This window comes from Oryzias latipes, chromosome 14, assembly GCF_053564925.1.
Source record: "Oryzias latipes strain Hd-rR chromosome 14, Olatipes_Hd-rR_3.1".
Classification (NCBI taxonomy): Eukaryota; Metazoa; Chordata; class Actinopteri; order Beloniformes; family Adrianichthyidae; genus Oryzias; species Oryzias latipes.
In genome coordinates this window covers 28,084,761-28,109,660 of record NC_136250.1, presented here as the reverse complement: position 1 = coordinate 28,109,660, position 24,900 = coordinate 28,084,761, and the positions used below count along the sequence as shown (strand labels likewise).

Genomic DNA, 24,900 nt, shown 5'->3' with positions numbered 1-24,900 from the left:
ACTGTCTTCACTTCATAAACAGATGCTGCTTGCTTGGTCTGCGATTTATAAACATAACTTTTCTCCTCGCAGGTTTTATGTTTGGAAGAATATACTCTTTACAAAACCAAAACGATCAACCTCACCCATCTTGTTGAAAGGAACTCCTTCTCCATTCTCCCCCCGACTCCAGCTTCACGTGACGGAAACTCTGCTGCTCCACTTTGAGAAACCAAAACCGACCGTTTCACCAGAACTTTCTGGACGTCACGTCCTGGAAATATTTGTTGTGAAAAGGTTTGGCTTCTGCCAATCAAATATCTTGTAAACAACAAAGTGAAAGAGGTTTTATTCAAGATCATTTATTGGTTTTATCCAACAAATCAGTAAACGCCAAGGCTAAAAAGGGATATTGTAAAAACTGTTCTGTTTTTCAATTTAGGGAGACGATGATGCATATTTTTTTTAACCCTTGTGCTATCCTAGGCACTGTAATGTTGGGAGTTGGGTCATCTAGACCCACTAGACAGTGCTCTGAACCTTTTTTCTTCAATGATTTGTGATCTTCACTGGTGTCCATGGATTACATGAAATCTTTCCACCTTTATCCACCTTTGTCATGGTAGGGAGAACACGTCAATGTAAGGTGGGGGTCATCTAAGACAGTGGTTCTCAAATGGGGGTACGCGTACCCCTGGGGGTACGTGGAGGTAATGCAGGGGGTACGTGACGCTTTTCAATATATCTATCTAAATCAGTAGGCTCATCCTAATAATAAATCTTGAGAAAAATTATTTTGTAAAAAGTTCGATAAAATATAAATATGCGTTCATGCACTGAATTTTATATTCAGTAATTAGTTTCAATATCCTTTGAAATAAAACTGTGCCCCCCCCCACACACACACACACCAAGTTAGTTTGACCCACTGACGGCAGGCACTCATCAACGACCTGTCGTGACCATAACGCTGTAACTATGGAGGCGTGGTTAAAGCGCAGCAGCCATGCTGCTGAAAGTACAGATGGACAAGTGAAAAAGAAAACAAAACAAGAGGCGACGAAGTCCAGAAAGTACAATGAAGATTATGTTTTAATGGGATTTACGTCCACGAGCTCTGACCCACCCCAGGCACTGTGTTTTTTTTGCGGGGAAAAGTTAGCAAACGCTAGCATGAAGCCGGCACACCTCCAGCGGCATCTCACCACAAAACATGGATGTCACGTTGATAAGGCACCAGAGTTCTTCAGGAGAAAACTTTCTGAGTTCAAGTCATCCCAAGCCACAATGCAAAAAGTCTCCACTACATCAGCCAAAGCCCTGGAGGCTTCTTACGCGGTGTCTTTGCTTGTTGCTAAAGCCAAAAAACCCTTCACCATAGGCGGAAGACCTACTGCTCCCCGCCGCTGTGGTATTGGCCGAAACTATGCTGGACAAAAAAATCAGCGGATACATTCAAAACTGTGCCTCTGTCCAATGACACTGTTTGCCGCAGAATAGATACCATGGGCACAGACATTATGGAACAAGTTGTGGGGAAACTTGGAGACTCATTTTCACTGCAGCTGGATGAATCCACAGATGTGAGTGGACATGCGCAACTTGTTGCATTTGTGAGATACATCGACACGGACGACATCTGTGAACACATTCTATTCTGCAAAGAAATGGAGGGGCGAACAACCGGAGAGGACATTTTTAATGTCGTTAACACGTTTTTCACCAGAAACGCTATCAGCTGGAAATCCTGCAGCAGCGTCTGCACAGATGTGGCTGCATCAATGACGGGCAGCGCGAAAGGCCTCATAGCACGGATTAAAAAAGAAAATCCCGACATCAAGTGGACGCACTGCGTGATACACAGGGAAGCGCTAGCGTCCAAGAAAATGAGCCCTGCATTGCAGGATGTTTTGAACGACAGCATTAAAGTTATAAACTTTATCAGGTCAAGGCCACTTAATGCACGTTTGTTCCGCAGCCTCTGTGAAAATACGGGAGCTGAACACACAGAACTGCTCCTGCATCCCGAAGTACGCTGGCTGTCCCGTGGAAGAGTACTGAGCAGGCTGTTTGAGTTGCGAGCTGAAGTTCACACCTTCCTGACAGAGCACGGATCTCCCCATGCCACCATGTTTGAGAACACGGACTGGCTTGCAAAGCTTTGCTATCTGGCAGATATATTCAGGAAACTGAATGAACTGAACATGTCCCTGCAGGGCAAGGACACCAGCATCCTGAACCTGTATGACAAGGTGGGTGGTTTCCTGAAGAAAGTAGAGATGTGGAAAAGGGCATGTGATCAGGAGGATTTCACCTGCTTTCCTCAGTTGGATGTCTTTCTCTCAAATGAGGATGTGGCGACAGCTCCGGTGAAGTTAGTCATAGTGGGACATTTGGCTAACTTGATCAGTGGTTTTCACTCCTACTTTCCTGACATGGATGAGAAATCTGTGCAGCTGGATTGGGTGAGAAACCCATTTCTCTTGTCTGAAGCAAACAGAAGCAAGCTTCCTGTCACTCATCAGGAAAAACTGATGGAAGTATCATCTGACCGTGGCCTGCAGATGAAGTTTGGTGCATCCACTCTCACACAGTTTTGGCTGTGTGTGAGGCAGGAGCACCCTGAGCTGGGACAGAAAGCTTTGGAGCAGCTGCTACCGTTTGCATCCACATATTTATGTGAGGCCTCCTTCTCAGCAATGATGCTGATCAAAACGAAGCAAAGAAACAGACGGTGCCTGGAGAAGAGCTTGATCACTGCAGTTGCCTCCTTGCCACCAAGAATGACAAAGATCCTCAGTGAGGTGCAAGCTCATATTTGTCATTGAATTGTATTGAGTACATTTTTTTCCTGTTCATAAATCAATGCCTGTTACATGTTGTTCAATTCAAGTCAAATGTTCAATGCAAAGTGATTCACATGCAATCTTCTTTTTTTTATCCTTAAAGAGTTAACATTAATTATTATTTGTGAGCAAATCTTTATTTATTAAGTTAATTTATTTTGTAAACTAAATATTATTTATTTATTATTAAGTTATAGATTTATTTCTGTGAACAGATTTTTGTTATTCATGTATATTATTTATTTTATTTATTATTAGCAGCATTTTGCACATTTGAGTTTTAACTGGTTTTATGCCTTCTGGTGGTCAACGTCTTCTGTTTTTCTTTTTTGTTTGTACATGCAATGTTTGCCATATGAATGTTTTTGTCAGGTTCACTGTTGTTTGGCTTGAATAAATTTGACTTTACAGCACTGTACCTCTTTTTTCTTCCAAAAATGTTTTGCCCGTGTCAGGGGGGACTTGACTAAAAATATATTTCTAAGGGGGTACATCACTGAAGAAAGTTTGAGAACCACTGATCTAAGAGAACACTGAAAAAATTTGCGACAGATTAACTAAAAAAGAAAAAATTAAAAGTTATCCATATTGTACTTTAACATGGAAAAACATCTTTGGGGGTTTCAGTAATTATGAAAAGAAACTTTCGTCTCAATTTTGGTTCATAAACCTCCTGATTTGGTTACACAAGTATTTTATTCACAAACTAAATTTAGCAATAAAGCTCCCAAATTGTTTTGATTTATTGGCCCAAATTAGATTTCACTTACACTCCATTTCCCCAAGTGCAAACAAAACAACAAGTAAGACACGTCATTTTGCGTTCAATAAAGTTCTTTAAAAAAAATACAAACATTGATCCACGGATGTGAGGGGGCTCCCTCTAGCGGCGCAAGAGGGGTATGACTAGTTCTTCTGAGACATTTATTTCAGAATAAATTAACTTTTTTCCCCCTCCAAATTCAAAGCATGAAACCGGAAACCTATCACTGCTGCATCCCTTTGTTAACCCCTTGTGCTAACCTATGACCCCACCCTTACATTGACGTGTTATCCCTACCAGGTGAATAAAGGTGGAGATGATTTCATTTACCATCTAGTGGGGTCTAGATGACCCAACTCCCAAAAGTGCCTAGGATAGCACAAGGGTTGAAGGGAACAGGAAACTGACGTCATTACCTGCCCAGTTAAAAAAACTTTCAGCCAAATTCTAGACTAATTATTTTTAATCCTCCATTTCTTCTCATTTTCTTTGTTAATCCATAAAGGTTTTGAGATTTTTCTTTTACACGAAGCATTTTTTCAACATGATTTTACTTTATATCATTTTCTACATTCGAGTCACCGTGTTCTCCACATTATTTCTTAAGGAGCTGATGTGAAAATGATTCTGTTCAGATGAAAAAAAACAACAGAAATTCCTGATTTTTTTTGTTTTAAACAATTAAAGGTTACATTCTTTTATTTTTCTTGAAAACAAAAAAGCAATTAAAACCTGTAGACTTAACTAGCATGTTAGGGTGTAACTGTTTAAATTTTTTATTAGCTGCTGTTTCATCATTGAACATCAGACACAGATGAACCGATGTCTTGAAAAAAAACGGTTTCAGCCACAGATCGAGTTCACCGTCGATTAAACGCTGCCCTCTAGTGGCAAAGAAGAGGAGAAGGACGACAGCTGGCACACAATGGTTGGACATGTTTAATTGGAGGTTTAACGTTAGTTCCATGCCGTGGTTCTTGTGGTTCCGGTGAGAACATTCAGTAGTACAAACCGGGTTCCTGTTACAACGTACTGAACAGAAGAGAGGAGGTGAAAGGAGGTGCCGGGAGAGCACAGATGCAGCCGGCCAGACCCGCATCACATGACATGGGAGCCCCGCCCCCTCCCCTCCCATGCAGAAGCGGCGTCCTAGCTATCTGCCTTCAACTAAAGCGCTGCAGCCGTCCAGTGACGGATGAGGGGAGAGGCGGAGCTTCTGGAGTCCCTGACTAAAGGTGAATGCTGAAGAACCACAAAGTAAGGGAGCACGCTCGGCTCTTCCTGAACGCGTCCTGTCAGCCGACGGCGTGGGCGAGACGCCGCTCGGGGGAAAAAAAAAAAAACACTTGCACGGGACAAACCCGGCTTCGTCTTTAAATAAACTCTTGCATGTTCGTTACAAATACAGGCAAGCGCGCTTGGCAACAGATGAGAGAGCAGAGTCAAATATAAACGGTATAAGAGGACGTGGACGCTAAAGGGGGCGGGGCTCCGGGAAAGGTCAAACCCCGGGAGGCGGAGACCAGGCGGCCCCGGAGAGGACAGACGTGCAGGTGAGGAGACAGGTACGAACAGGTGAGAGAAGGGTTAGAGGAGACGAAGCTGCGACTGAGGGTCGGGGGGGTGGGGGGGGGAGGGCTAGTGCTGCGAGGAGATGAGGAGGAGGAGGAAGAGGAGGTCTGGTTCAGTCTCACTGGGCTTCTTCCTCTGCGTCTGGAGCTGCTTCTTTGTTCTGTTCTTCACCTGAGAGGAGAACACAGAACATGGTGAAGCTGCAGCCGGACATCCCATAATTCAGTGGAGAAAAGGTGCTGAATCAGCTGTGGATCACAGAACAGGTGGTGTTTTTTTTTTGGGTGGAGTGGGGGGGTCTTTTAGAATCAAACCTTCCTGTTGTTTCCTGCTGAAGTTGTGATGCGTTCAAAGACCAAACGTTTGCTGTGTCAACGCCAGCTTCCCCGTTCGACCGTTCTCCTTCAAACTGAAGTTCTTTCAAGCGGAGAAGTGAGTAAAAGTTTAGGAACCCAAACCGATACGGAAGTGAGAGTTCCTGCGGTCCATGAAGGCAGCGTGAGCCTGGCAGAGCAAATCAGTCCAACCAAAGCTGGACTCCGTCTGACCTCTGACCTCCGCAGTCCAGTAACAGCAGAGGGTCTAAAACGGGTTTAAACTTTCAAATGTCAAAAAGGGGGAAAAGTGATCCGAAAACAATCCTGCCTACCAACTGCTGCCGACACATATTAGCTTCTTATCGACACAAACACAACTAACCCGGGTGAGCTGCTGTCTGAAGCAGACCAAACTAGTCCAGAACCTTTTCAGAGCAGAAGGAACACAAACCTTTATGAGCAACAGCCGCTTTCATCATCGGTTACAGCGATTTCAAAACCAGCACAAACTAAATGAAAACTAAATTCAGGTTTATTTCTTTACGTCGGCTAAAGTTCTTTCGCACAACCTCTGGAGAGAAACTGAAACCTGACCGGTAGGTAGAAGACCCAAAGACCCACCAACGTGCAGCTTGCTAACACGCGGGTTTCTAGCAGAACCTGGACTTGTTCGGAGTCCGTCACCCTGCTGCTCTGTGGGTCCAGTTTCAACCAGTTGGTTAAAGTCAAGCAGTGTTTAGTGAACGGGGGTTAACCAGCTGTTTCATCCGCGACAGGAAGTTTGGGTTTTTCCACCAAATGAATGGATCTGAACTGCAGTTGAAGCTTCCGTCTCATCGATTCTTCTCAACGTTTACTTCAATCCACAAACATTTACAGAGGAAGCAGCTGATGAAACCGACGCGGCGCTGTGAGGAGGTCAGCGAAGGAGGTGTCAGGGAGGTGAGACAGGAGCGAAGGAGGTGAGGAGGCTCAAGGCAGGAAGGATGACTTACAAAAAAACACCGGTGTTACTGAGGAGGAGAATCCTTAAGAATCTGACAGGAATGAGAGGAAGATGAGGAGTTAGAGGACAGAAGAGGAAGGTGGGACTCAGGAGAAACCAGAAGAAGAATTGGAAGCAGAGCTGCAACGTCTGGACGAAGCTCCAGAGGAGCAGTAGTAGAACTGAAGGGTTCTCTCACCGTCTCCCTGTATGTCTGAGGTCCATAGTGTCAAGTTGTCGCGTAGCAACTGCATGATAAGTGTCGAGTCTTTATAGCTTTCCTCGCTCAGCGTGTCCAGTTCTGCTATGGCGTTGTCGAAGGCTTCCTTTGCCAACCTGTCGACACAGAAGATCACCCCTTCAGGAACATCTGGACGACGCTTTCAAAGACCATAAAACTGCCCCCCCATCTCTGGAGGCTTCTTCGGGCCAAACAATCATCACAACAACACTAAAAGAGTTCAGATTGTTCCCACAAAGACACAAATGAGTCCATAGCAACCATAGAGAGGTTTGCATGTCTGGCCCTGATCAAAGTGTTTAGAGGTTTTCGTGTTTCTAAAACAAACTAACATTTGATTTTTTCCTTAGCAACCACCGTTTCCATGGCAACGTGGTTAACACTTTTTTTTTTGCATTTTAAATCCAGACTAGAATCTAAAATATTTTTTCTTAATGCAAATCATAGCTTATGATGACCTCACGCAACCTTGAACCAGCCGATTCCTCGGCGTGATGTCACTTAAACCCAACGTCATGTGACTGGGTTTAAGCTTGAGCTCCAGTGTTGACATAATTCCGACTATGGTAACTCGTCAACCGTTTATTCCAGCCGATTCTGACGCGAAGAAAAGCCACTTCTATACGTAACACAAAGTGTAGCACACAGCCGACACGAAAAGTCGTTTTCTCCACGCCAGAATCAGCTGATTCACGTACAAAAAGGGTGTTACTTGGGTGTCACCGGCGACATCTGCCTTGTCAAATGGGCCGTTTCACAGGGAAATGCGTGTATCGGCTAAAGCTCATGATGTCACAAAGCGGGGCGATGGATGACGTCACTTCCGTGTGAGCAAACTTTGTACACAAGGCTGCCCCCTACGGGCCAGATAGATCTCATCCACGCATTTAAAACGTCACTTTTAGCTTTTCTAAGACATTCCCAGACGCCATGCTGACAGAATTAGACACAAGAATTGAAACTAAATAAAAACATTTGACGAAAAGCCTCACCTGCAAGCCCGGTCCGGTGAGTTGAGGATTTCATAATAGAAGACAGAAAAGTTAAGGGCCAGTCCCAGCCGGATGGGGTGCGTTGGAGGAAGTTCAATCATGGCGATGTCGCTGGCGGCTTTGTAAGCGACCAAACTGTTCTCCGCCGCCTCCTTCCTGTCGTTGCCCGTGGCAAACTCTGCCAGGTACCTGTGGTAATCTCCCTTCCTGAGGGGGGGGGGGGGGGGGGGGGGGGGGACGGGGGGGGACGACACCAAAGGTCAAAGGGATCCGCTTTCTCACGACACGAGGACAGAAGGACCATCACCAGCAGTCAGATTCTGGTTCGAGTCGGGACAAAAGCTCAGTGGCTTGTAGTTCAGCTTCATCTTAGAAGAATTTCAAAATCAAATACAGAAACTCTTTAAAGCAGCAGCGGTTCCTCGAGGTTCTGAGAGTCACTCAAGACCAGAGTTTAAGATCTATTTCACCAGGGATGGAAAGAACTGAGAATGTGTCCTTAAAGAGAAATGTTCTGCTAAAAATAAACAATCAAATACAAGTAAAAGTATAAAGTGGTTTTTCTGCCTTTTTTTCCATCTTCACAGACAGTTTATAAGAATTTTATAATTATGAACATTTAGTAAAAACGAGCAAAACAAATTCCAAATAATTGTGAAAAAAAAGATAACTTACATTTCCTTAAACATGTTAACATTCAGATACTGTGGTAAAAAAAAAAAAAACAGCAAGACTGTAATCATTTTCTTCTCAAACCAATATTTTAGTTTTAAACAAATGTTAACACTTCAAATGATATTTTATGCTTAGAAATAATTGGAGAATGAAGCTCTGAGGTTATTGAAGCGGCGCCCGGAGGATGGTGGATTTGGAGGACCAGGATCGGATCTAGATGATGCATAACTAGAGTTGGGAGAAGGTTCACACATGAAAAGCTGTATCGTTTTGCTCGAGGGTGGGGGCACAGCGCCTCTGCAGATCATCCCATGATAAGAAATGCACATTAACGTCCGTCTGTTTACACCGAGGATGTAAACAACGACAGAACAGAAGCCGCCCGACGACTGAAAGACAAACTGTTGTGTGAGATCTGATCATGAAGCGTCCAGAGTGCGAAGATAAAACCACAAAGTTCTTCATGGAATACGTCTAACAGAACCGACCACATCAGAAAAGGCGGAGTTTCAGGTTTAGAATCACATTTGGTGCATTAAGCTCAAAAAACACAATTTTCATTCCGTGACACTAGGATGTTTGTGGATTAAACACAAAAAGAAAATGATGAACCCCTCATTGAAGGGGAGTCTCAGAGCAGGAAACTCTGTCAAATAAGGAAATTTCACACCTGGAATAATTTGCAGGAAAGACAACATGAAGGTTGAGGTAAAATGGGGTGACTTTGGAGCTTTACCCACATTTTGTAGTAGAAAACCTTGGACTCTCCCGTGGTTGCAGCTAAAATGAGGTGCTTGTCCAGTACATCCAGGATGTCGTTGCAGATCGACTTCAGCTCCTTTTCAACCTGCAGACCAAAACAAACGACATGAGCTGCAGATCAGACAACACAGCCACGGCGGCCTGAAGACAAAGACACTTTTCCACAAAAACTTTACTTGAACCACCTGGAAGAGACCAGAACAAGGCTGCTCACACTGACCGTTTTCCTGTATTCGCGGATCATTTTTAGTTTGTCCTCGCCGCCTTTGTTTTCTTCTTTTTGCTCCAGACTGCTGATTATCCGCCACGATGCTCTTCTGGCTCCGATCACGTTCTTGTAGGCTACAGACAGCAGGTTCCTCTCCTCCACCGTCAGCTCCACGTCCATGCTGGCCACCTTCTTCATGGACTCCACCATTTCTGACGGACACAGAGAGACACGCGTGACGCCTCTGGCTGTGTACAAACGCTGCTGTGTCAATAAAGTTTGATTCAAACATGGTTTTCAAAGCGTTTCCAAATTTCTAAAATATTAATGATAAAAATCTATTGCCTTCCAAGACAGTTTTTGCAGATCGGCAGGAGTTTAGAGATTCACCTCTGAGTTTTGGGTGGGACTTTTGGTGCCCCGCCCCTTTCCTGAAGCTTGCTCTCCAGCTAGCTTACACCCCCAACCCAACAGCACACCCAGCGTATTCATTGTCCACATCACAAATACCATTTCCTTTAAACAGCATGTTTTCGCCAGCTCCTTTTGAGCTTCACTTTCTGCACACACATGCTCCATCAGTGGAGAAACGACACAAGAACACGCCAAGAACATGGTGAAGTCCAGACCCAAGGAGGAAACATGATGGTCCTAAGCTAAGACCAGCTTTCATTTCAACTCTCTGAAGCTCTGAAAACCTTTCCCAGCGTAAGCCCCGCCCACATCGCCCCTCCAAACCAAAGACTCTCCATCAGGGACATAAAACCTCCTCCCCTCAGTGCGTTTGGAGTCTGAAGAAGCATCACCTTCTACAACCAAACAGCCACATTCTGCAGCTCTGACACTCTGGATCCTCAGGGTTTGTTTTTTTTTTAACTTGGTTTTGGAGCCGTCTGGTCTCAGATTCCAGAGCTTCCATGTCAGGATGACTTTTGAAAATCTCCCGGATCGCTCGTCACTGATCTGAAAGCTTTAAAATAAAGACTTTAGCAGAAGAGACACGGCTAAAAATATCCCTGCAGAAAGTTTATTTATAAGATCAGTAACTCCTGTTAGAATTCAACCCAGATGGAGGTGGACGAACGAGAAAGGCCGCGGTAAACGCACACGCGCACGCACGCACACACACACACACACACGCAGCTGCATCCCAAAGCAAAAATGTGGAAAATGCTTTTTTGCTGTGGGAGGTTTTGGTGACATTCTTCAGAGGAACGGCGAGAGAAAGACGGCGTTTAATCACAGCGAGCAGGTTCTCCATCATTACTCGGGGTTGTTCTGCAGCGCACGTGGAACCACGCCCACTTCTGATACGTCTGTGATTGACAGCTGACGCAAAACAAGCAGAAGTGTTTCAGTCAGAGAATAAAATCCTTTTAAATTTGCATTTAAGATTCTGTTTCGACTAAAGATTCTAATCACGACGAAGAAAAATAAAATAGAATTATACAGATAAAAATGAAAAAAAAAAAAACTTTTATTGTGCGAATTAAATAACTAAAAACTCAAAAAGAATGTATCTAATCGATTTAGCTACAAAACTTAACATTTTTAAATTTATCAGGCGGAACCAGAACTAAAACAAACTGAAATTAAACTTTCAGTTACAAATAGTTTTATTTTATGGCCATTTATCCATCTTTTGCATAGTATTTAGAGGATGAATGTATTGGTCATAAATGTATGAGAAATCTCCTTTTTAGTGTCGCATTTTTAGAAAATCTGGTGGTCAGCGTTCGCTATGCCGTCACCAGGAGGGAGGAGGGGGGGGGGGGGGGGGGGCGATTAGTCACCTCCCGTCCAACTGGTCAAGTCGGTCTGTTTCTGCAGGTGGTCTGCTGCCGACATCCCACAGATCTCCTCCTTCAGACACTCGGAAAGCCAAACCTGACACCCGATGGGAACGGCTGTTCCCTTAGTGGGTCCAGAAAAACACTTTAGAGTGAAGTGGATTACTCACAGGGTTAAACAATGAATAGGAGCTTCTTCCAACTATAGACGTTCTCACACTTTTGAAGAACGTGTCGTAGAAACTGTGGGATGGGGTTGGAGACATTTTGTATTTGTTATGCGGTCAAACCAGCTCAACTGGATGTGACAGACCCTCCGCTTTAACCTCATTTTAGTCCTCAATCAAATATTTCCCATAGGAATCAAAGATCTTCAACGTCCCATCATCTTTGGATCTAATGTAAAAGACTTCCCAGTGCTCTTTTATTTATGATGATTTGTTGGCAGAAATCCAAAAACCTGCGTCGTATTCTAGGACATAGTTTCTGCAGAGCAGCAGGAGATGATCAGAAAATAACTGAGAGCTCTCTGTTTACAGCTCCTCACTCCACCAACCTAACCTTCAGGTTTTAAACTCCCTTCTAGCTGTTTTTAAGAACAGGTTCAACATAAATGAATCCAAATTAACATTTAACTATGTTTTTTTTAAAGCAGGTATTTTAACCCTTTATACGATTTTATTGTTCTGTTCTTCTAGTTTCCAATTTTCCATCATTTTTAAGACTTTTCCTGTATTTTGATGGCAGAGCTTTCTCCTTGTGCTTTAGCTCTCCCAGCATCCTCTAGTCTGACCTGCTGCAGCACTCGCACGCGCCTCCTTTATCAGCGGGAAATGCCGTTTTCTAGATCCAGCAGCAGGATGTTTACGTCTTAAAACAGAATCGGTTAGATGACTTTAAATTAAAAATCTCTAAAAGAACAGTGGCTAACAACACTTTCGTCCGTGTCCCCGCTGGATAGAACCGCCTCCGCCTGTAGCCACGGCGGTTGTTAGCGCTCCTTTAGGGCGTGGAGCCTCAGCGGACCGCTCCGTTTTCAAACGGGAGTCTGGCTCGTGTGGGGCTGATGAGAGGCTAACCAGCTAGTTAGCAACTTGGATAGCTAACTGACCAACAGGGACTAGCTTCGCTCAGCGCTCCGGTTAACGTTCGCCCACGAACACGCACGAGGCGTGCCTTTCAACACGTAGAACACTCTTTTATATTAAAAACAAACACGTTTGCAATAAATGTGGTTTTTGAATACTCTGGTTGGGGAAAATCTCCGCCATTTTGTCTTCTCTCACCCAACAAATCTCTGTTTTACCTGCGTCTCCAAGCCGCCCGCGCAGGGAGACGGAGGGGGGAAAGCGTTCTGCACCGAGCGTCGTCTCTCCCACAACCTTACCGTCGTATCGCTCCGCTTGCTCGGCGAGCTTCGCCTGGTAAACGAGGTTGTCCCGGTCCGCCATGATGCTCGCGAAGGGGGCTTCCCGTTGAAGAGGGGAGGATAATCGGCTGATCGGCGATTCCTGCTGGTGGATCAGAAACCGCACTACCGCTCCGCTGAGCCGAAGAGCCGCCGGTAGCGCAGGCGTAAAGATGGCGTCGCGGCTCCATCCGGGAAATCCACGCAGCACTCCCCCCTCCGCATCCACGCCTCCGCCGGACACCTCCCTCATAGGTGACCCCTCCAAGAGTCACTGACCCGCCATTTTTATTGATTTTCTCCAACTTTAAATTCACACAATACGTTTTTTTTGTTGTTGTTGGAATCTTGAACAGAAATTTTGAGATTACATTTGAAATTATAATTTCTTTTTTTAAAAGTTCTATTTTTTGTACACACTTAAAAACAAATTACTAACACACTGATTCTTATCTCATTTTTATGCGTCTCATCAAAGACCAACTCTATTGAAAACATTTAAAGAAAATTAGGTATAACATTGCATTTCTGAGTTGGCCTATTTATTTTTTCAATTCATTGTCATTCAGGAGCAGAGAAAATGCCTTAGAAAACTACTGAGCCTGTGACCTGACATGGGTCAAAAAAAATACTAATTGTTCCCACAAAATAATCTGTGATAATTATTACAAAATCATTTAGTAATATAATTTTTTACCAAATTATCATTTGGTAATAATTATAATCAAAAATAATTATTCTAAAGAATTAAAAATTATTAGCGGAAACGAAATATTATTTCGTAGGAACTAATTAATTATTTTTTTACCCATGTCCGGTCACAGGCTCCATAAAAAACAGCTCATTTGGGACAGAGAAAATTCGGGCCATGAGCGTCCTGCTCCACTGTATTCTGATGCTTTTACCTTTGTATTCCTCGTCTGAGCTGGAATCTGGATCAAAACGTTTCAACTGGATAGCTCCGATATTGCTCACCATTTTTGTTGTACCACTGATGTCAAGGCTGTGTCACACAGCCACTGCATACATTTTCCACATACGAAATTTCAGACTTTCGTAATTCATGCGTGATATACGTTTTTCGTAAGCGTTTCGTGAGTTCATCATTCGTCCATGTGTTCGTCGAGGGCTTCAGCCGACGGGTCTTAATAAGAATTTGCTTTCCAGCGGTTTAAAATGTTAAGTTTGAGAATTACGCAGTTTACGCGTGTTTAAAACAGTTTATACGCAATTAATACATAAATCTTACACAATTATGCGTGATTTGAGTGAGATGCACACGCAAAGTTGTGGCTTTCTACAATGTTCCACTTATGTCTAACGAACTTTTCACGGATGTTCCACCAATGGATAACTTTATGACATGAGGCGCACATATGTTCAAATCACATAATTGACACACGAATCGCTAATGAATTGCATACAAAAAGCTCAATAATTGCGCACAGTTCATGTTCCACGATGATTTAATGTGGTTTATTCTTACTTCTTCCATGGTTCATTCGTGATACGAACCATGAAATGAACTTGTGTATAAATTTCAATTTCTTTTCTCACTTTCTCCACATATATTCACGCATGACACATCGTGGCTGTGCGACAGCCTGTAGATTGGGGGTTTCGAGAAGCTGTACGCTAGCAGAAGTGTACACAGATGGATGTCGGGAAGCTGAGGTAGGCTTACTCTGCATATACAGTTTTCCACACCACTCAGGGACTAAATTCTAAAGAACTGCTACCGCTCTACAGAGACTGTGTCCTAGAAAAATCCTACAGGTTTGTTGCTTTTGGCTAAAAAATGCCCTAACCATAATTAACAAACCACTGGGAATGCTTTGAAAATAGATTAAAAATGATTGTAGGGGGACTTTAAGATCCATAACTGTCTGCGTAATGTTAAAGATGAGACTTTATACTCTTTTGGGAATCAAAATAATGAAAAACCAATCACTAGTCTACAGAAAATCACTTGTTCATCGATTTTAGGAATGCAAATATGTTTGATTTATATTTATACACAAATATTTTTTTACTTCTGCAAAAGTAATTTATGAATTACTTCTGCAGAATGTTTCTGAAAAGAAGACCTTATAAAACTGATATTTATTGATCAAGTATAATAACACATGTCAAGAAAACAAACAAAAATTATTTCATAAGAATTGTGATTAAAGGGAGTTTTCATGACGAGGTTTGTGTGACATAATACAAAAATGGATTTGGCCATTCTCATAGTAATTCATTCTTTTTTTTTTACCAATACAAAAACACCAACAGTAAGTGGAAAGACTTCACAACAAACCATAGTTATAAAACAACTTTTCTGTGACACAAACACCATTTAAAGATCTTATTTCTGGCCAATCAGTAAGTAAAGATTATTGCTTGATACTGAAATTTCACTTTGAACTCCTACATTTGTTTTCATCTTTGTCACTACGAGTGTTACAGTTTCTAAAATAAGCTGTAAACTTTCACAGAATATAAATCACACCAGATTTAATGGTCAATACAACCAACAAATGTCTTAAAACATGACGACTAAAAGATATTGCATGGTTTTATTACGACAGTATATACAGTGCTGTACAGACTGTATGTGGCTCAAACATTTTATACTAATATAATAAAATATGACATTAATGTAAAGTACAAAAATATTGTCTTTCAATTGAGACTCAAAGAAAAAGGGGGAAAGTTTTCACAATTTTACATGATGTAAACTTAAGTGTTGGAATATGGAGGATTGAAGGGAATGAAGATTTTAAATGTGTAAATTCGAGGACGGACCTGCTAACGCACAGTTAGCAGACCCAAGAAAACCTGAAGCTTTACTCGCATCAGGACTCAATGACTGATAAATCCGAGTATTACACCACAGATGCAGATTTCATCTCATTTTTCTTCACTCCTTATTGAGAATGACGCTAAATTAGGATTTTCAGCATTTTTTTCTAATAAACCAAAAGTAGAAAGAGCTTAGTGGACCCAGTGACCAACAGAATATTACATCCACCCATCTTCCGCTGTGCGAGGAACTTAATTTAAAATAAAAACAAAAAGAAACAAAAAGGAATTCAACTTTGCAGTCTTTGTTTAAATTCTTTACCATCGACTGATGTGATTAAAAACAAAAGAACAATTGTTTAACCCACAAAACAGGACCCAAGTATCGATACCAGAGTGGTTTAGGGTAATCCTAAATGAGCTAAAATGCTAAAAATGTTGACACCTTTTTAACACCAAGTGAACCGAATCGCCTGGAAACGTGAAGTTCCAGAACGAGATCAAATCAACGTATCGAGGAGCAAAATCAACCCAAATGATAAACACATTCAAGCCATTTTCTGTCCTTTATTCTGCTTCTAACACCCAGCGCTCACGTCTGTTATTCTGGTTTGCCTGTCAGCATTCACACTGTTACCGAACTGCACCAGAGTTCACTTGCAAGCAGCCTGAACTCACTTTCACACTGAGCTGTTTGGTACACACCACTCTGTTCCTTCAGTCTGTTTCATTGAACCAACTCCTCTGAGCTCTGGTCCTCGACTCGTGTAAGCTAGTGCAGTGTGAAGGCTAACCAGACCGTCCAGCCGTGCAAATCTGAAGAGGTGTGATCTCGAAAATGAGGAGTCAAGAGATGAAGGCACCTGTGAACACGTGACCAGAGGACTGGTTTTGGTCGTTATCCTCTTCTGATCAAAGCACTTTCCAACACCAAACAAGCAGCTGTAGCCGCATCCTCCAGTTAACTGGGTCGGCTGAATGTGAAGGAATCATGTTTGCCGTCTACAGCACCATCAGTGAGGGTTAATTAGTATAAAGTTATAAAAAGTCACACGTCCAATGAACTTAGCATGTAAGAGTCTTAATATTTTGTTTTAAAATCATCTTAAGAGCTCAGCTGGAAGACAAAATATCTCAAATAAACATAAAACCTTTTTTGCATAAAGATTTGATTCCTATAGTCTTAAATCCACAATTTAGACAAAAAAAAATCTTAAAAAATTCCATTTTGGCAGGAAAAAACACAAACTGTTTAGGAATTTTGGCATTTTTAAAAAAGTTGTTTTTGGGAGTTTCAAAAACATTTGAAAGGATCGTCTCCATCCGGTAGAGTTTGCTCAAAGGCTCGCGGCTGTTCTTTGAAGAAATTCACAGATTTATGATTCTTTGCTAGACGGTCGTTCTCGGTAAATCTTGTGGTACGTCACGTCAGTACTGGGTTCAAGGTATGTAAACAAGGGTTTGACTGACCAGCTCCGAAAACGACCCGTGACATGTGTCCCTTTGACCCGCCGCAGCAGCCGGTTTTACGTGGCGCTGGTCTGCAACATCACCCTGATTTATTAGTGGTAAATTCTGTTTGAGGCCAAAATGTTGTGTGTGTGCCCCCCCCCCCTAAATGAATGAATTTTTAACACCTTATTGACAAGAAACCCAATTGTCAGATCCAGCTTTTGAAGGTCTGAAAAATACACAGATTCAAGTCCAATAAAGCAACATTAACGTGTGGACAGCGCCCGTCCACCACCACCACCCGGTTCCCATTTCCCACTGAAATAAACCTGGAGTGAGGCTGAACGACAGCGCAGTGGCAAATCCTCAAACCCAACGACCATTCGGTCCCCTTCAGCAGCCGCTGTTCAGGCGGAGCGCATCAGAACCGGACTCTGGAGGAGTCCAGACGTTACCAACAGCAACTCTGGAATCACAGCAAGTCGTCGTTTCCTGGATGGAGGCGGCAGAGCAACCATGGGGGGCCTGGTGCAGGACTCCTGAGAGCCAACACTAATAAATACGCACTAAAGAAAAGTTGGGATCTTCTCGAGTAAATACAGAACAAGTGTCAGGTTTAGGTGGCTTTAGTTGAGCCCACAGTGACGGTGTGTAATACCCGTTTAGCGTGAGCGCCTTACAGGAGTCCGACATCGGGTCTTGAGCTGCAGGGTCAGCTCGTGAGTTCATGAAGGCGTGCCTGGATCTAACCAGTCCTCTCCAGGCACGAAGAAGAAACCCAAACCAGAGAAGAAGAGCGGCAGCGTCTCTCAGCTCTCGTCGTCCGGATGGTGCTGTTCCAGCAGCCGGACGTGGGTGAATGGGAAGTGGCCTTGCTTCCCTTTGCACTCCCCCTCCCACTGGCCGTTCACATTGATCTTGGTCACCTTGACCATGTCCCCCACCTGCCAAAACACAACAGACGTCACTGTGGGGAAACACACGACGGTTCAGGAAAACAACAAAAGCATGAATAAATGTGAGCATCTGTGCACGGACAAGCCAACCCTGGCTGGAGGAGAGACGCTACGGCACAGCAGAATCTTTTGATAACAGGTGGATACTACAGGGTTTTACAGTGTTACAGGATGAGAATCTGTCCCATCTGAAATCTCTGTTCATCTCTGGTTTTTATCCCAAATCTGTTCACGTGGCGTGAAAAAAGTCGGTTCTTCAAGCTTCAGGCAGCATTGAATGTGTCTGTAAAACAGTCAAAGGTTTGAACCCGGAGTTAAGACTCTGGACTCCAGATTTGAAGAAAAACAGGTTTCCCTACAAAGTCCTGCTCGTTCCGCATGAACAGAATGTTGTTAGCGGTTTTCAGTTTCTAAAAGCTTTAATCACTTTCCGTCTTTTATAATTCGGGAAAAAGCCTTTGCGAGTCAGAAAAAGTTTAACTTCTAACCAAAGGTGTTTTCTGTGTTTTTAATATGGTCTTGTGGTATTTTTCTGTTGGTGGAGGATAGTTAAGGGTTAATGGCAGACAAAGTATGCATTACGGTTGATTAGTGTGTTAAAAAGTGATAATGCACACTACGAAGGCCATTAGCCCGCTTATACCATGGTCAATTACAAAAGAAATAAATATTAACCAGTGTTTAGTCCTTAATTCTTGTCTTGCCACATGAAGGAGGGATCCTCCTCCAGGACGGACAGGCGATTTACCACGGAGAAGAATTAACTTATCTAACTCTAAAACTATTTGTTTAAAGTCCAGCAGAAGAGCATAAAAAAACATTAAAAATAAAAAAATAAAAAAATAAAACTGTTCTCAAAAGAAAAAAAAGGTGCTACTGTTTTCAATCGTCTTGATTGATTTTTGGTTTCAAATCAGACTTGGTTTTTGGACTTGATCCCAATTTCTTGTGGGGGACGGGGCTTTGATCAGATTGGCTTTTGGGACATGATTTGAAAATCCTGTGAATCTTGAAAGTTCACAATGGAAACTAGACATTAAATATAGAAAGTTTGAAGAAAACAATAATAAAGTAAAACTGTAGATACATTTCCTATTTGAAAAATTCTAACAATTTGGTTAAAAAATTATAAAGTGAAAAAAATATGTTTTACCATTGCTGTTTTGTATTATTGTTTTTTGTTTCTCTCCTTCACTTTCAGTCCAGTCAATTAAGATTTGTCCTTTTTTGGAGTTGAGGTTCATTTACGTGAGGGAGGGGCTTGGAGCCCATTGGCTGACAGGAAGTGATTGACACGGGGCGATAGAGGTTATGGTCAAATGAACGGTGTCTTTCTTTTGCACCCCCACATTTAATTTAGGGTTAACTTTTCATTTACATTTACATTTCACTACTGGTTGTATTTGCTAAATATAACTTTGTATGTGACAAATAAAAGAATCTTGAATCTTGAATAAAGTCTGATCTGAAACAGTAAATTGAGGACGGAGTGCAAAGAGAAACAAATGAACAAAAATCTAAAATATAAGCTTTTTATTATTCGGTGACAGTTTTTAGTATACAGTTGAATTTTTTAGTCTATTTTTTTTTGTATTTCTTTACCTTTTTCATATTTTCAACGTTTTCAATGTGTACTTTTGAGTTCAGAACAGTTTTTTTTACGGCCTGGTATTTCATTTACTGTAAGCTGCTCCTGATTTGACCCCACGGTGACCTCACATGGAGTCACAGACAGAATTCTGGGAAGTTGCCACTTCGAACTGGGTTTAAACTGAAACTTGTTTGGTGTTGGGCTGGATAAACGAGGAGCCACGACACACCAGAAAGCACATCAGTCCCTTGACCTCTGCACTTGTTTGCATGCCACCCCGTCGTCTGTGCGAGGGCGCCGCGTTTCACGGAGGAAACGAGCGTCTTATGCAACGCTCACAATGAGCAACGCTGACCACATGAAGGAAGGCCATTGTGACGGATCTGAGACGACCTCTGTGCACAGAACCGGCGCCCCACTGTCAGCGGGTCCCGTCAGCCCTGCATGCGTGACTGAGCCATTATGACGAGCAGTCGGGGGGGGGAGGAGAGAAAAAGCAGCGAGACAGGAAATAAGTGGAATTTCTACCTCCAGTGCAAGCGCGGTCTTGTCGTAGGCGTTCGGCACCCTCTTCTGAATGGCTCTTGCATAGACAGGCCCGTTCTGCAGGTTGGGCAGCTGAGCGCTGACCACGGGTTGAGCATATGGACCCGGCTCCCCCAGAGGGTTTCCGAGAGGGCTCCCTATTCCATCCGTGCCGCCCGCGGGCCCGCCCTGTCCCGGCGTTGCGCCCGGGGTGCCCGGACAGGCGGTGGTGGGCGAGCCGGGCCGGTATTTCTCCACGTAAGGCACCGGGATCATCCCGATTTGGCCCTCCTGGTTGGCAGCGTTCCACCACTGCTCCTCGGGTTTTTCCAGCACGCGGAGGATGTCGCCCTTACGGAAGGGGAGGTCCTCCTCGTCGTTACCGGGGAAGTCGAACAAGGCCCGCACGAACTCTTCCTCCACCTGCTGAGGGGCGCCGGCAGGCGTGCTGTTGGAGTTGGCGTTTCGGGCCTTGCTCACAGGCTCGATGAGCGTGGTGGTGTCCAGGTAATGGATCTTATAAAACTCCAGCAGGGCCGGCAGCGCCTCGAACTCCTGATCCCCGATCCGGAACCGAGAAGGAGCCAGAACTGACGGAGGAAAGACACCACCTCTTTACCCGACATCAACACTTCACCACATCCTGACTTACTTATCCATGGAAATAAAAGTAGAAAATTACGGCAGGAAAGACACCAAAGTGGATTTTCTTTCATTCATAAACATGAGATTTTACAATCTGATGAAATTCCATTTAAAAAAGTTCAAAGTACTTAAATTTAACATGAGGTTACATTTTTATTTAGTTAGTTTAGGTGAAAAATAAATTTCCCAAATTAGTTTCGAACAGAAATTTTGACAAATTAATGAATATTTCATTAGATAACGAATTAAAATGTAATCTTGTGATTTCGGATTAAAAAAAGAAGAAGAACAAAACCAGAAAAACAATTAAATTCAACTAGAAAACCCAAATATGTATCAAATTGAGGCATCTTAACTCCCACTTTACTGAACATTAACAGTATTTTATTGTGAAATATTTAAACATTATGACGATTACTCTTCACTTTTTTCAGCTTTAATCCACAAAAACGACTCATTTTATTTTGTAATAACATAATATTCATACTACTTTTTTTTTTAAATAGTTCATTCCTGTTTCTGAATTAATCTGAAACATCCTTTTTTGCGATTTTAAAAGTTAAAAAAAAAATTATATAGTGAAACCACCAGTTAGCAAAGCTTATGAAGCTGATAAAGGCAGCAAACAAACCCGCATTCCTGGGAGTCATGGCCCAGATGTGACACCGGAACCACCTGGATCCATGAAGAACCCGCCCACACGCCCTCCCGCCCCACACTGGCCCGAGTTCGGGCTTTCCCGTCTGGAAAACTCGGAACTAACTAGCCAAAGTTCCCCCAAACTTCGCCAATCTTTCTGAACGAACATCGTTCCTGAACCCGCTTAGAACCATTCGAACCTTACCTGGACCGGACTGCCGGTTGTTGCTGACACTGTTGATGATGTAATGAGACACTTTGGAGTTCTCCGAAACCGACAGCACGTAGTCGCCGGGACTGGTGATCGAGTCCCGGACCAGGAAGACGCCGTGCCTCTGTCCCTGCAAGAAAGAGACCGCGTCCTGGCGGCTCAGCCGGCCCCAGTACCAGCTCCCGCGGTCCTCCGCGTCAAAATTCCCGGCCATGGCTGCGAAATCCCGTCCGAGGCTTCAGGCCTTCCCCTTCGCTTCTCCCGACGCGCAACTCATACAAAACTTTCTCCGACCGTCGCCGCCGCTGGGAAAAGCCGCGACTCCACCGACTTCCACGACGACTAACGCAGGCGGAACCGCCACCGCAGCGCCGGGAAACCTTACCCGCCGATAAACGGTTCAAATCTCAACAACAAACCAAAACTAACGTGCGACTCGAACTCCGGGACTGAAATGGCGGATCATGGGAAAAGTTGACTCCATTTACCGGAAGGGATGCCGGTCACTGGGAAGCGTTGCATTCACACCCCCTAAAAAAACATGGGAATTATTAACACTCCACCTCTCAGGTTTTGTTTAGCTGTAAAACTACTCCTGCCTGCAGCGCTTTGTTTCACGCTTTATTTAAGAGAAATGTTTCGTCCCAAAAGAAGAAATAATTCCGGAAATACAAAGTTTATTTAGAATTTTTTGCATTTGGAAGTAATGCAGATTAATAAATGATCATTAACGTTGGACTCTACTAACCAATTAAAAATAATCCAATTCATTTCTTAATCAAATTTACTTAAATTTAAGTAATTAAAAAAATACTCAATATGGGATGTTAGGGAAGTTTAAAGCTTCCTAAAAAGTTAACATTCCCCTAATTCAGCTGTTTGCACAGGTAACGCAAAACATAATTAATTTAAAAAAAAAGAAATTGATAGACTATGTTTTATTACATTCCGACTAGAGAAAATACGGCGGTTTGGACGTTAAGTTGGGGGTGTGAGGGGCTGTAAGCTAGCTGGAGAGCTTTTTGATTCAGTCAATGTTGTGCTGCGTTTCCACATCCAATCTAAACTCAGATCCTAGAAAGTTTGACATTTAAGATGCAAATATTTGTCATTACTTACAGAAAAAACAAATTTTAGCTGCAACAGCCTCAAGTTTGGTTTGGCAGAGCTTTTTTAAACGTCACACAGACAGCTGGAAAAACAATTTTTTTTTCATTTCCTGATATAATTGTGGAAAATCAAGTGTCATCAGTATAAAAAAGTTAGCTCTGCTTTGCTTACACAAAACCAATAAATGATTCTTTTTCTAACATGTCTGTAGCTTATTGGTATGTTGACTTTTGTACATTTTCACCAGCAAACTCAAAATATTTTTTAAATGAGAAAATAAATATTTATCTTTAAAAAAAAGAAAACAGCCTGAAAGAATTAAATGTCGGATTGTGACGTTTATTGTGTGCATTTGTCATGGTTGACAAGTAAATTTCACTTATTGCCCCATCCTACTTGTGAGGGCTTTAACAGAGTAAACAAGGATTACAAACATATTTAGAATTCCTTTTTAATTTTCTTAAAATATAAATTAAAGATCAGGAAGCGTCTAGAAAACCTGAGATATGAGGCTTTTGGTTGTACCAGCAGATGGCAGTGTGCGTTCTCTCTTTAATTTTAAAATGTAGCTATGGAGTGATATTTATGCCACACAAAACTTTCTAAGTTCAGTGATGAAAGTCTTCCGGGAATTCCCGGAAATCCGGGTTTTTGAGCAAACCGAACGTACTTTCCGGGAAATAAAGACCTGATCTCTACGGACAAATCGCTTTCCAGATTAAAAAATGGTCTGAAATCAGCTAATTTTAGCTTTATTTTCTATATTTCTCCGCAGATCGCTTCCTCTATGGTCGTGGCCATCTCTCGTCTTCCCGGCCTAATTGACCAATGACGGGACGTTTTAGTTGCTTTCGGATGCGTCGACGGGTCTGATTGGCTCTGTCTGCACCACGTGGTCAGCGTGACTCGCTTCCCTAGAGACCAAAACTAGCGGACCCACGCTAAACTTTCACAAACACATCTGAAGAGTTTGCGATCAAATTTGTGTTAAAATAATGGCAGGCATCGTCATTATTGAGCGTGGTCACGACCTCAGTTGTGAGAAGACGATAAAAAACAAATTGAAGTGGTCTTGGCTGGAAAAAAAAGATTTTTAAGGTAGTGTAGGTCAAATACTTTTTTGTGTAAAATAATCTCAAAACCACATTTTGAAAAAAATTCAATTTTATGTTTTGAGTTTCAGTTTTTATTTTGAATACATTTCTCTATCTAATTTATTTGTATTCCCTAATTACCATGATTTAGTTCAGTATAGTTGACATTAATTATAAGTATTTGATGGTTTGGACCCGCACTCCCTTAAAAAATAATGTTTACAATCTTTAGTTTAGTTTGTATGTTTGTTTTGATATTTCCCAGATTACTTAGTATTGGTGTTAAAGAATTGATGTATTATGTTATAGAATTATAGTTTAAAGCAGATCCCATATTTTGATGTAGTTATAGTTTGAGAAAACAGTGCAAGTGGATGTTGTACATCAGTCATTTCTAAAGCAGAAATAATGTATAAATAACTGAGGTATTTTCATAGAATATCATAGTTACTGGTGTTCTTTTTGCCATTTGGGGCTTTGATGTTACTATATTTTAGCAATTGTATGTTTTGCAGCTTTAAGGAAAAGCGTAGATTGTAGGATTGTGTTACTTTGAGCAATTTTCCAAATTCTTTTTTAGGACCAGCAAGTCCTTAATGGAGAGTCAAACTAGGGGTTTGAATGACAAATCATGATGCTCCAATTAGTCTTAGTTTCTTGATAAAGAAGTGAATAACTAGCTGCCAGAATGCACCAGAATGCATCTAAGACCACGTATTTTTCCAAAATTTCGCTCTGTGCCCGCCATATCGCTCAAAGAAAAGTTCAGGGATTTTTTCCTTGCCTGACTTTCATCACTGTAAGTTGCAAATAAAAATATTAAATATTTGCTTTCAAAAAATTATTTTTTGCATCCAAATTTTTTGTTTTTGCTTTCAAAAAATTTATTTTTATTTTTGCTTCTGACTAAATAAATAATAATTAAACCAATGCAAAAAAAAAGAAATTATGAATTATTGTTAAAATGATTAAAAAAAATGAAAATGTCCTCATCCAAAGAGACAAAATCCAAGGTAAAAAGAGCTGGTTCAGCTTCTGAGCCTCGGTATCAGACACCATGCTAGATAAATACGGCGATTTGATTGGTTAGAATCTGGACCAATCAGCAGCTGTCTGATGGTAGCTTTGTCGCGCTAAACCGAAACTTGTGTGAGCAAAATCAAAGATAGGAAAAAGGCGAGATGACACGCGCATTTTTGTTTTGCAAACGCAAAAATATTTTTTGAAAACAGAAACAAAAAATTAAAAAGCAATTTTAAAAAAAAATTTTTTTTGGAAAAAACTAAAAACTTTAAAGTAAAAAAAAAATCTGAAAGCACAACAAAAAATTTTAAAAAGCCAAAAAAAAATTG

At 42.1% G+C, this 24,900-nt stretch overlaps 2 protein-coding genes across 5 annotated transcripts; both read right to left on the bottom strand.

Moving 5' to 3' along the window:
• Positions 1-4,514: 4,514 nt before the first annotated feature.
• On the bottom strand, positions 4,515-12,823 carry LOC101175099 (14-3-3 protein epsilon). 4 transcript variants are annotated; one of them, XM_023962322.2, is made up of 7 exons: positions 12,518-12,823; positions 9,353-9,552; positions 9,111-9,217; positions 7,696-7,902; positions 6,662-6,798; positions 6,473-6,514; positions 4,515-5,331 (listed from the first exon to the last, which is right to left on the bottom strand). In XM_023962322.2, exons 1-6 carry the CDS (start codon positions 12,789-12,791, stop codon positions 6,507-6,509), a joined length of 933 nt encoding a protein of 310 aa, XP_023818090.2. In that variant the 5' UTR covers positions 12,792-12,823; the 3' UTR covers positions 4,515-5,331; positions 6,473-6,506. The 4 variants fall into 4 exon arrangements, with proteins under 4 accessions (XP_023818090.2, XP_078786959.1, XP_023818089.2 ...); XM_078930833.1 differs by having other exon boundaries at positions 12,437-12,727; XM_023962321.2 differs by lacking the exon at positions 6,473-6,514.
• A 2,262-nt stretch (positions 12,824-15,085) lies between these two features.
• Positions 15,086-21,852, bottom strand: LOC110016423 (adapter molecule crk). The gene is made up of 3 exons (XM_023962323.2): positions 21,339-21,852; positions 19,853-20,439; positions 15,086-17,721 (listed from the first exon to the last, which is right to left on the bottom strand). The coding sequence occupies exons 1-3, from the start codon at positions 21,556-21,558 to the stop codon at positions 17,587-17,589; spliced, it is 942 nt and encodes a 313-aa protein (XP_023818091.1). The 5' UTR covers positions 21,559-21,852; the 3' UTR covers positions 15,086-17,586.
• Between the last annotated feature and the right edge of the window lie 3,048 nt (positions 21,853-24,900).